The 11,825-nt window shown below is 72.6% G+C and overlaps 2 protein-coding genes across 2 annotated transcripts; one reads left to right on the top strand and one right to left on the bottom strand.

Moving 5' to 3' along the window:
- Positions 1-22: 22 nt before the first annotated feature.
- LOC135311400 (branched-chain-amino-acid aminotransferase, cytosolic-like) lies at positions 23-7,868 on the top strand. Its single transcript, XM_064440538.1, is given in 14 exon segments — positions 23-368; positions 2,250-2,300; positions 2,392-2,523; positions 2,525-2,593; positions 3,132-3,242; positions 3,424-3,543; positions 4,252-4,415; positions 5,561-5,703; positions 5,793-5,875; positions 6,925-6,929; positions 7,005-7,164; positions 7,226-7,306; positions 7,568-7,642; positions 7,731-7,868. Coding segments are annotated over 14 exon segments (1,557 nt in total). The 5' UTR covers positions 23-44; the 3' UTR covers positions 7,770-7,868.
- Positions 7,869-8,649: 781 nt separating this feature from the next.
- Positions 8,650-11,573, bottom strand: LOC135311401 (troponin I, cardiac muscle-like). Its single transcript, XM_064440539.1, is given in 9 exon segments — positions 8,650-8,771; positions 8,891-8,996; positions 9,462-9,551; positions 9,553-9,633; positions 10,557-10,646; positions 10,872-11,003; positions 11,105-11,146; positions 11,247-11,366; positions 11,447-11,573. Coding segments are annotated over 9 exon segments (864 nt in total). The 5' UTR covers positions 11,558-11,573; the 3' UTR covers positions 8,650-8,679.
- Positions 11,574-11,825: the final 252 nt, after the last annotated feature.

Below are 11,825 nucleotides of genomic sequence, written 5' to 3'. Positions count from 1 at the left end.
CACCAAGGCAAAAGCGGCAAAACGGGTTTTATTGGTGTGGAAGGATGGCGATGACGTCACAGGGCGGGGCCGCGCGTCGCCCGGCAACGAGGGCGGGGAGGCGTCCCGGCCCCGCCCACCGCCTCGCTCCTCCCCCTCCCGGCTCGGGGGCGTGGCCTCGTGGGGCGGGCCGGCGGGGGCCGTCGCCATTGGCCGCGGAGGCGCGGCGGGGGGGGGGCGCGGCCGATCGCCGGGCGAGGGCGGCTGCCATTGGCGGGCGGCGGGGGAGGGGTGGCTCCGCGCGCCCCCATTGGCCGCCGGCGGGGGCGGGGCGGGGCGGTGGAGCGATGGCGGCGGCGCTGCGGTCCCGGTGCCGGGGCGGCGGAGCGGTGAGTGGGGGGCGCTTCCGGGGGGCGGGAACTGCTTCCGGGGCGCTGCCCCCCGGGCCCCCCACTGCCCCCCCCAGTGCCCCCCAGGCCCTCCCGGAGCCCCTCCCAGTGCTCCCCTAGCCCCACCGGAGCCCCACCCCGGTCCCCCCAGGCCTTACTGGAGACCCCCCCAGCCCTCCCTGTGCCCCCCCAGCCCTCTCCATCACCTCCAGGCCCTCCTGAAGCTCATCCCAGTCCTCCCAGTGCCCCCAGGCCCTCCTGGAGCCCCTCCCAGTTCCCCCAGTACCCCCAAGCCTTACTGGAGCCCATCCCAGTCCTTCTAGTGCCCCCCAGGCTACACTGGAGCCACCCCAGTCCTCCCAGTACCCCCCCAGGCCCTCCTGGAGCTTATCCCAGTCCTCCCAGTGCCCTCCCAGTCACCTCCAGGTCCTCCTGAATCTCATCCCAGTCCTCCCAGTGCCCCCCCCGACCCTCCTGGGGCCCCTCCCACTCCTCCCAGTGCCCTCCCTGTCCTCCCAGTGCCCTCCAGGCCCTCCTGGTCCCAGTCCCAGTCCTCCCGGTGCCCCCCCAGGGATCTACTTGAGCCCATCCCACTCCTCCCAGTGCCCTCCCTGTCCTCCCAGTACCCCCCCAGTCCTCCCAGTCACCTCCAGGTCCTCCTGAATCTCATCCCAGTCCTCCCAGTGCCCCCCCAGACCCTTCTGGGGCCCCTCCCACTCCTCCCAGTGCCCTCCCTGTCCTCCCAGTGCCCTCCAGGCCCTCCTGGTCCCAGTCCCAGTCCTCCCGGTGCCCCCCCAGGGATCTACTGGAGCCCATCCCAGTCCTTCCCATGCCCCTCCAGTCCCAATCCCAGTCACTTCCAGGTCCCCCTGAAACTCATCCCAGTCCTCCCAGTGACCCCCAGACCCTACTGGAACCTTTCCCCATCTTACCACTGCCCCCCTCGGCCCTCCTGGAGCCCCCCCCAGGTCCTCCCAGTGCCCCCCAGGCCCTCCTGAAACTCATCCCAGTCCTCCCAGTGCCGTCCCAGTGCCCTCCCATTACCCCCCCAAGTCGTCCTGGTGCCCTCCCAATCCTCCCAGTGCCCCCCAGGCCCTACTGAAGTCTTTCCAGTCCCCCCAGTGCCCCCCCCAGTGCCCCCCCCAGTGCCCCCCAGGCCCTACTGCCCGCCTTTTCCAGTCCTCCCAGTGGCCTCCCAGTGCCCTCCCACTGCCCTCCCAGTGCCCCCCAGGCCCCACTGCAGCCTTTTCCAGTCCTCCCACTGCCCTCCCACTGCCCTCCCAGTGCCCCCAGGCCCTACTGCAGCCATTTCCAGTCCTCCCAGTGCCCTCCCAGTGCCCCCCAGGCCCTAGTGCAGACTTTTCCAGTCCTCCTAGTGCCCTCCCACTGCCCTCCCAGTGTCCTCCCAGTCCTCCCACTGCCCCCAGGCCCTACTGCAGCCTTTCCCAGTCCTCCCAGTGCCCTCCTGCAGCTTTTCCCAGTCCTTCCAGTGCCCCCCCAGTGCCCCCAGGCCCTACTGCCGCCTTTTCCAGTCCTCCCAGTGCCCTCCCAGTGCCCTCCTGGTGCCCCCCAATCCCCCCAGTGCCCCCCAGGCCCTCCTGCAGCCTTTTCCAGTCCTCCCAGTGCCCTCCCAGTGCCCCCAGCCCCCCGTCTCTCCGCAGGCGTCCGGTGGCTCCCCTGCTCTGCTCCCGATGGCGGCCGTGGGGGGCAAAGTCCAGGGTCGGGGGCTGGTGGGGGGGCGGGGACCGGGGCATCTGGGGCCCCTCCCCTGCCACGCCCTCCCCCGTTACTGCTCCGGGACTGGGACAAACTGGGTGGGCTGGGGGGGGTCCCGGACGCCCGGGTCCCCTCTGACCCCCCCCATCCCCCCCCCCCCGCCAGCTCCTGGTGACCCTGCTGGGACCCCGGCGAAGCTACAACAGCGTCTTCAGGGTGAGCCGGCCGCCCGAGCCCCCCGGGGCGGGGGGGGGGGAGCCCCCGAGCGCCCCCCCCCGCCCCGCTGAGCCCCCCCCGGGGTCCGCAGGCCGCGGAGCTGGAGGTGGAGCGGAGCCGCAGCCCCAAGGCCAAGCCGGAGCCGCGGGACCTGCTCTTCGGGCGCGTCTTCACCGACCACATGCTGACGGTGGAGTGGGCGCAGGGCTCGGGCTGGGGGCGCCCCCCGCATCTGCCCCTTCCAGGAGCTGCGCCTGCACCCCGCCGCCTCCGCCCTGCACTACGCCGTCGAGGTCAGCGGGGTCGGCACCCCCGGGGCCCCCCAGGACCCCCCCGCGACCTCCGGGACCCCCCTGACACCACCCTGTGACCTCTGACAACCCCCCCGGCACCCCTGGGACCCCCCAGGACCGCCCTGACACCCCCCAGGAACCCTGACACCCCGCTGTGACCTCTGACACGCTCCCGGGACCCCCTGCATCCCCCTTGGGACACTCTGGGACCCCCTAGGACCCCTCTGGGACCCCCTGCACCCCCTTGGGACACTCTGGGACACCTCAGGACCCCCCTGGGACCCCCTGCGTCCCCCTGGGACACTCTGGGAACCCCCAGGACCCCTGACACCCCCCTGTGACCTCTGACACGCTCCTGGGACACCCTGCGTCCCCCTTGGGACACTCTGGGGCGCCCCAGGACCCCTCTGACACCCCCGTGGGACCCCCTGCATCCCCCTGGGACACTCTGGGAATCCCCAGGACCCCTGACACCCCCCTGGGACCTCTGACCTCCCCATGACCTCTGACCCCCATGACCTCTGACTCCCCCCTCCAGCTCTTCGAAGGCATGAAGGCATTCCGAGGTGCTGACGACAAAATCCGGCTTTTTCGCCCCGAACTGAACATGGAGCGAATGGGGCGCTCAGCCGAGAGGGTCTGCCTGCCGGTGCGTGGGGGCAGGGGTCCCCTGGGGGAGGTGGGGGGTACCTCGGGGCAGGGGGTCCCCAAGGGCGGGGGGCGGGGGGTCCCCTGGGGGAGGTGGGGGGTACCTCGGGGCAGGGGGTCCCCAAGGGCGGGGGGTCCCTGGGGCGGGGGTCCCCGCTCGGGGTGACGCGCGGGCTCGGCAGGCCTTCGACGGGGCGGAGCTGCTGGAGTGCATCCGTGCGCTGGTGCGGCTGGAGCAGGAGTGGGTGCCCCGCTCGGAGCACGCCAGCCTCTACATCCGCCCCACCTTCATCGGCACCGAGGTGGGGGGCTCGGGGGGCCGGCGGGATGCGGGGTCCCGGGGGGCAGCGTCCCTGGGGGGCGTCGCACGTGCCCTGCGGGGCGTTATGGGGCGTCCTGGGGGTGTTATGGGGTGTCCTGAGAGGGGTTGTGGGGGTCTTGGTGGGGGGCGGGTTTACACGGTCTTGGGGGCATTGTGAGAGAGCTGGGGGTTCGTGGGGGTCTTGGGGGGGTTATAGGAGTCTGGGGAGGATACAGGGGTCCTGGGGGGGGGAGGTTTAGGGGTCCTGGGCACGGTGTGGGGGTCCTGGGGGAGTTGTGGGGTTGCTGGGGGGGGTTATGGAGGTTCTGGGGGGGGGGGTTATGGGTGCTCTTAGGGGATTGTGGGGTACCCTGGGGGTTCATGGGGGTCCTAGCTCTGTCCTTGGGGGGGCCCTGTGGGGGTTATGGGGGGGTTGCTGTGGGATTTCAGGGTCACGGGGGTGTCTCTGAGGGGGTTATCGGGTGCCCTGCGGGGGTCCCTGGAGGGGTTATGGGAGGGGTCTCTCTGGGATCACAGGGTCCTGGGGGGGTTGGGGGTGGTGGGGATCTCTGGGGAGGTCCCCTGGGGTCGGGGGGCTCCTGGGGGAGCTCCAGGGTCCTGCAGGGGGGGGATGCTGGGGTTCCCAGGGGAGCTTTGGGGTGCTGGGGCGGAGGGGTTGCGATGAGGTCGCTGACCCCCCCCGCGTCAGCCCTCGCTGGGGGTGGCCCCCCCCGGGCGGGCGCTGCTCTTCGTCATCCTCTGCCCGGTGGGACCCTACTTCCCGGGGGGGCACTTCAGCCCCGTGGGGCTCCTGGCCGACCCCTCCCACGTCCGCGCCTGGCCCGGGGGCGCCGGCCACTGCAAGCTGGGGGGGTGAGTGGGCCCCTGGGGGGGGGTCTCAGGCATTGGAGGGGGGGAGGCATTGGTGTTTTGGGGGACCCGGGTGTTTGGGGGGGGTCCCAGGCATTTGTGGGGTACATACATGGGTGTTTGGGGGGGGTCCCTGGTGTTTGAGGGGGCCCTAGGCATTTGGGGGGCTCCATGGGTGCTTGGGTGGGTCCCAGGTGTTGGGAGCTCCTCAGGCATTTGGAGGGGGACATTGGTGTTTGGGGGGGGTCCCAGGTGTTTGGGGGGGCCCCAGGCATTTTGGGGGAAACCCATGCGTGCTTGGGGGGCCTCAGGAATTTAGGGGGCCCCATGGGTGCTCGGGGGGGGTCCAGGCATTTGGGGGGGGCCCAGGCATTTAGACGGCCCCGCTTGGGGGGCCTCAGGAATTTAGGGAGCCCCGTGGGTGTCTGGGGGGGTCCAGGCATTTGTGGGGGGCCCCGTGGGTGTATGGGGGGGTCCAGGCATTTAGAGGGGGGCCCCATGGGTGTCTGGGGGGCCCAAGGCATTTAGAGGGGTGGGACCCATGGGTGCTTGGGGGGCCTCAGGAATTTAGGGGGCCCCATGGGTGCTTGGGGGGGTCCGGGCATTTAGGGGGTCCCATGGGTGCTTGGGGGGCCTCAGGGATTTAGACGGCCCCATGGGTGCTTGGGGGGGGCCTCAGGCATTTAGGGGGCCCCATGGGTGCTTGGGGGGGTCCAGGCATTTAGGGGGTCCCATGGGTGCTTGGGGGGCCTCAGGAATTTAGGGGGCCCCATGGGTGCTTGGGGGGGTCCGGGCATTTAGGGGGTCCCATGGGTGCTTGGGGGGGGCCTCAGGCATTTAGGGGGCCCCATGGGTGCTTGGGGGGGGTCCGGGCATTTAGGGGGTCCCATGGGTGCTTGGGGGGGCCTCAGGAATTTAGGGGGCCCCCATGGGTGCTTGGGGGGCCTCAGGGATTTAGGGGGCCCCATGGGTGCTTGGGGGGCCTCAGGCATTTAGACGGCCCCATGTGTGCTTGGGGGGGTCCGGGCATTTAGGGGGCCCCATGGGTGCTTGGGGGGCCCAGGCATCGTGGTGGCCGCTGGCCCTCGGGGGCCGCGGTGGGCGGGCGGGGGGGTCCCGGCTGCCCGCGTGCCCCCGGTGCCCCCCAGGAACTACGGCCCCACCATCGCGCTGCAGCGGGCGGCGCAGGCGCGCGGGTGCCAGCAGGTGCTGTGGCTGCACGGCCCCCAGCGCCTCCTCACCGAGGTCGGCACCATGAACCTCTTCGTCTTCTGGCACCGCGAGGACGGGGGTACGGGGGGGCGCGGGGGGGGCGCGGGGGGCGGGGGGAGGCGGGGGCCACCCCCCCACCCCCATCACACACCCATCCCCCCACTCCAGAGCTGGAGCTGGTGACCCCCCCCCTGGACGGGCTGATCCTGCCCGGGGTGACGCGGCAGAGCCTGCTGGAGCTGGCGCGGGGAGTGGGTACGGGGGGATGTGGGGGTACGGGGGGATGTGGGGGTACGGGGGGACACGGGGGTATGGGGGCACACGGGGGTACGGGGGGGGACACGGGGGTACGGGGGGATGTGGGGGTACGGGGGGACACGGGGGTATGGGGGCACATGGGGGTACGGGGCGGGACACGGGGGTACGGGGGGGGACACGGGGGTATGGGGGCACATGGGGGTACGGGGGGGGGACACGGGGGTACGGGGGGATGTGGGGGTACGGGGGGATGTGGGGGTACGGGGGGACACGGGGGTATGGGGGCACATGGGGGTACGGGGGGGACACGGGGTACGGGGGGGACACGGGGGTATGGGGGCACATGGGGGTACGGGGCGGGACACGGGGGTACGGGGGGGACACGGGGGTATGGGGGCACATGGGGGTACGGGGGGGGATACGGGGGTACGGGGGGATGTGGGGGTACGGGGGGGACACGGGGGTATGGGGGTACATGGGATATGGGGGACACAGGGGGTTCGGGGTGTATGGGAGGACATGGTGGGACACGGGGTATGGTGGGGGACATGAGGATATGGGGGGGTACAGGGGGATATGGGGGACATGGGGGTTATGGGGGGACATGGGCTATGGGGGGACACGGGGGGGGTACAGGGTGTATGGGGCGTTACATGGTGGGACACGGGGTATGGGGGGGACATGAGGATATGGGGGGGTACAGGGGGATATGGGGGACATGGGCTATGGGGGGACACGGGGGGGTACAGGGTGTATGGGGCGTTACATGGTGGGACACGGGGTATGGGGGTTACAGGGTGGGGGATACCTGGGGGACACGGAGGGGGGGAGACACGGAGCACAGGGGGACACGGGGATTATGGGGTGTACAGGGGGGGTAAAGGGGGTATGGGGGGACATGGGGGTGGGGGGATAAGGGGAGGGACAAGGGGGGGCGGCTAGGGGCTTGGGGGGCAGGGGCATGGGGACGCTGACCCCACAGTGGGGACGGGCATGCAGGGGGGACAGGGGTGCCCCCATGACCCCCCCACCCCAATGCCAGGGGCGGTGGGGAGGGGTCTCAGAGCCCAGCCCACCCCCCCCCCCACACACACCCCCGCTGACACCCCCTGCCCCCTACAGGGGGAGTTTGAGGTGCGCGAGGGACCCCTCCCCCATGGGGTCCGTCCTGGGGGCGCTGGCCCAGGGGCGCCTGCGGGAGATGTTCGGGTCGGGGACGGCCTGCGTGGTGTGTCCCGTGGGGGCATCCTCTATGGGGACAAGGTACGGGGGGCTCGGGGGGGCGTGGGGACCCCCAACCCTGCGTGGTGTGTCCCGTGGGGGGCATCCTCTATGGGGACAAGGTACGGGGGGCTCGGGGGGGCGTGGGGGACCCCCAACCCTGCGTGGTGTGTCCCGTGGGGGGCATCCTCTATGGGGACAAGGTACGGGGGGCTCGGGGGGGCTGGGGGGCGTGGGGACCCCCAACCCTGTGTGGTGTGTCCCGTGGGGGGCATCCTCTATGGGGACAAGGTACGGGGGGCTCTGGGGGGGGCTGGGGGCGTGGGGACCCCCAACCCTGCGTGGTGTGTGCACCTCTGGGGGGGGGGGGAAGAGGGGGTCGGGGGGGGGGTTGGGGGCCCGGGGGAGGGTCTTGGGAGGGTCTTGTGGGGGTCTGTCCCCCCCATGCCCCCCCGCCCCCCCAGTGGCACCCCGTCCCCACGATGGAGCACGGCCCCGAGCTGGCGCAGCGGTTCCTGCAGGCCCTGAGCGACATCCAGGTGGGACACGGGGAGGGGGGGGGGGTGTCTGGGGGGCGGGGGGTGTGTGTCAAACAACCCCCCCCATAACCCCCCCCCCTCACCCCAGTACGGCCGCATCCCTAGCGAGTGGGCCCAACCCCTGTGACCCCCCCGACCGGGGCCGAGCCCCCCCCACCGCGGCGCTGGACACCCGGGGGGGCTCTGCCCCTCCCCCAGAATACCCCGGGGGGGGGCAAATCCCCCCTCCCAACACACCAAATATGGGGGGGGGCAGATGCCTCCTCCTGCAGCTCCCCCTCCCCACAGGGGGAATCTGCTCCCCCCCCCAAACACTCCAGCCCCCCTGATATTTCCCCCCAATGCCAAATACTCCTCGGGGGGGGTGGGGGGGGCAGTGGGATGGAAGGGGTCCCTGCCCCCACCCCAACACTCCAGCACCTGCTTTCGGGGGGGGGTGGGGGGTGTGTCCCTGCCTTTTCCCCTGCCCCACCCCCCAGACCCCCCACCCCCACCCCCCAAGTGCAATACTCTGAGCTGCAGCCCCACACATATGGGGGGGGGAGGGGGGCCCAGCTGCAAAGGCTTCTGGGTATGCCCCCCCCCACCCCCACCCCACAGTGCCTTCTGGGGACCCCCCAGCCCCGCCCCAAGGGCGTCTGGGTCACCCCTCCCCCCCCCCCGCCCAAGGCATTGTGGGAAAATCCCGATCAATGCCCGGGGGGGGTGGTGGGGTGGGGGTGTTTGCAAAGGATGCTGGGAAACACGCACTTGCAAAGCCTTATGGGTACCTCCCCCCCACCTGGGACCCCCCCGAAAGTGAATGGTTAAAGGTCAACCAAGGTCAGATGGGGGCGGGGGTCGTTAATAAATGAGTTGGAACGAACTGGGCGGCTCCGGCTCTTGGTGGGGGGGGTGGTGGTGAAGGGGGGGGTCCTGGGGGTGGGACACACAGTGACACCCACTCAGTGCTTAATGCTGGGGGGATTTATTGGGGGGGGGGGTGTCACGTGGGGGGGGTGGGTGTGGTGGGGTGGGGGGTGGGGTGGGTGGTGGAATCAGGGTGCTGGAAGCCGTGATGGTGACGATGATGATGGTGACGGTGATGATGGTGCCGGGGGTCCCTCGGGGGGTCCCGGGCTGGCTCCGCCTGCAGGAGATGAAGAGGGGGCTGAGCTGGGGGGAGTGGGGGGGTTCCCCAATGGGGGTGTTGGGGGTCCCCAATCGGGGAGGGGAGGGGGTTGGGGGATGCCCCTCCCCATGTCTCACCCTCAGGCCGGGGCCCCCCCCTGGGGCTTCGAACTTCTTCTTTGCGCCCCTCCATCCCGCTCAGCGCGTCCACGTTCTTCCGCCAGTCCCCGACCTCCCGGCTCTCCTGCCCCGCCCACCGCGTCACGGACACGCCCACCCCGCCCCGGGACACGCCCCCTCCACGCAGCCCGCTCCCACGTCACTCAAGACACACCCCTCAACTCAGGACACGCCCCTCAGCCCAGGTCAGGTCTGCCCCACCTGGGACACACCCACCCCGGGACACGCCCCCTCGGTGCAGGCCACGCCTCTCGACGCAGGCCACGCCCACCGGACTGGGACACACCCATCCCTCCCAGGAGAAGCCCACTCCATTAAAGACACGCCCACTACCGCCCGGGACACACCCTCTCAACCCACAGCCACGCCCTTCACCCCAGGGTCACGCCCTGCCATGGCCCTGCCCCGCCGCCCCACCCCTTCCTCCCGGCCACGCCCATGGCGCTAGCCACGCCCATGGAGGTTAGCCACGCCCATGGCGGCTAGCCACGCCCGTGCCCCCCACGCCTCCGTGTGCCCCCCGCCCCACCTTCTCGGCGTCGTCCTTGCGCACTTGCCGCAGCCCCGCCCGCAGGTCGGTGCCCACCCGGTGCTTGGAGCCCAGCAGCGCCGCCATCATGGGCGTCGGCCGAGAGCCGCACGCGCCGCAGGGCCGGCCGCACGAACCGGCCGCCGGCCACGCGCCGCCGCAGCTCCTCCGCCTGCGCGCACGTGGGGGGTCACGGGGGGGGACACACGTGGGGGGGTCATGGGGGGACACCACACGGGGGGTCACGGGGGGTCGCACGCGGGGGTCGCGGGGGGTCGCACGCGGGGGGGTCATGGGGGGACACACACGGGGGGTCACGGGGGGTCGCACGCGGGGGGTCACGGGGGGGGACACACGTGGGGGGGTCATGGGGGGGGACACACGCGGGGGGTCACGGGGGGTCGCACGCGGGGGGTCACGGGGGGTCGCACGCGGGGGGGTCATGGGGGGGACACACGCGGGGGGGGGCGGGGGGGGACGCAGGGCCACGCGCTGCCGCAGCTCCTCCGCCTGCGCGCGCACGTGGGGGGTCACGGGGGTCGCACGCGGGGGGGGTCATGGGGGGGGACACACGCGGGGGGGGTCACGGGGGGGGGACACACGCGGGGGGTCACGGGGGGTCGCACGCGGGGGGTCACGGGGGGTCGCACGCGGGGGGGCGCGGGGGGGTCGCACGCGGGGGTCACGGGGGGGGGACACACGTGGGGGGACATGGGGGGGTCGCACGTGGGGGTCATGGGGGGGGACACACGCAGGGCCACACGCTGCCGCAGCTCCTCCGCCTGCGCGCGCACGCGGGGGGATCACGGGGGGGTCGCACGCAGGGGGCGCGGGGGGGACACACGTGGGGGTCATGAGGGGGGACACACGCAGGGGGACATGGGGGGACACACGGGGGGGTCGCACGTGGGGGTCACGGGGGGTCGCACGCGGGGGTCGCGGGGGGGGACACACGTGGGGGGACATGGGGGGGGGGTCGCACGTGGGGGTCATGGGGGGGACACACGCGGGGGGGGTCGCAGGGCCACGCGCCCTTGGACAGGGGACACCACAGGGGGACACTGGGGGAGGGGCGCGTTGGGGAGGGGTCCCCACCTCGGCCACGTTCTTGCTGACGCGGGTGCCCATGTCATAGCGCTCCTCGTCCACGCGCCCCACGCGGGCGTGCAGCTCCCGGCACAGCTCCTGGGGGGGGCACCTACAACTGGGACCCTCCCCAGACACACACCCCCATCCCCCGGGACCCAAATGTCCCCCCAAAGCCCCGCTGCCCCCCCGAGCCCCCCACCCCTGTGACCCCAGGCTCCCCATGCGCCCCCCCCCCCCCCCCAACCCCTTGGTTACCCCCCCCCGCCCCGTGTGCCCCCCCCATGTGCGTGTCCCCAGCCGGGGCAGCCCCCCCCGCCCCACCTGGAGCTGGGGGAGGTCGAGCCCCTCGAGCGCGAGGGGGGGGCACAGCTCCCCCAGGTGCCGCTGCTTCTCCCCCGCCCGCTCCTGCTCCTCCCGCTCCAGCTCCCGCTTCGCCCTCTGCAGCAGCAGCGTCTGGGGGGGGACACGGGGGGGGGGTCAGGGGGACCCGGCGACCGGGACACCCCCCTCCTCCCCCCAAGACAGGGGAGCCACCCCCCCACCCCCCTCTTCACCTTCAGCTGGAGCTTTCGGGACGCCGAGATCTTGGGTTTCCGCTGCGGGGGGAGGCGAGGGTCATGGGGAGGGGCGGGTGCCCCCCCCCCCCCCAGCCCTCTGTGCGCCCCCCACCCCGTGTTCCCCCCCCGAGGTCCCCACCTTGGCGTGGGGCTCCACGGCGTACGCCCGGTAGTTGGCCGAGGACTTGCGGCGTAGGGGGGGCGGCTGCGGGGGGGGCGTGGGGGTCCCCGGCCCCTCCTCCTCCTCCTCCAAGGGGCGCTGCATCGGTGGGGGGGGTCAGCGGGGGAGGGGGCACCGGCAGGGCGCCCCAGCGCGGGTGGGGGCGGGGAGTGACCTACCAGCACGTCCTCCCTGGGGGGGGAGGGGAGAGGGGTCAGAGACCCCCGACCCCGCTGAGCACAGGACCACCCCCCTCCCCCACCCCCCCCAGTTCCCCACAGACAAGGCATCCGGGCATCCCCGACCCCCCCCCCCCGACCCCCTCCCCCCCGGCCCCCCCCACTCACTCCTCGGCCATGCTGCTGGTCCCGGCGCTGGAAGACAGGAGCGGTGCCGGGGGAGGGGGGGGGGGACACGGGGGGGGAGGGATGGGGGCGGGGTGGGGGGGGGGGTGCGGAGGGGCGGGACCCGGTCCCCCCCGACCCAGATCTGCCCCTATATGGGGCCGGCGGCTCCGGAGCTGATAAGGGGGGGCTAAATATAGCCCTTATCACCAAC

The sequence above is a fragment of the Phalacrocorax carbo genome, unplaced genomic scaffold, assembly GCF_963921805.1.
Source record: "Phalacrocorax carbo unplaced genomic scaffold, bPhaCar2.1 SCAFFOLD_38, whole genome shotgun sequence".
Taxonomy (NCBI): domain Eukaryota; kingdom Metazoa; phylum Chordata; class Aves; order Suliformes; family Phalacrocoracidae; genus Phalacrocorax; species Phalacrocorax carbo.
Note: the sequence above shows the minus strand (reverse complement) of the source record. Positions and strands in the feature narration are given on the sequence as shown.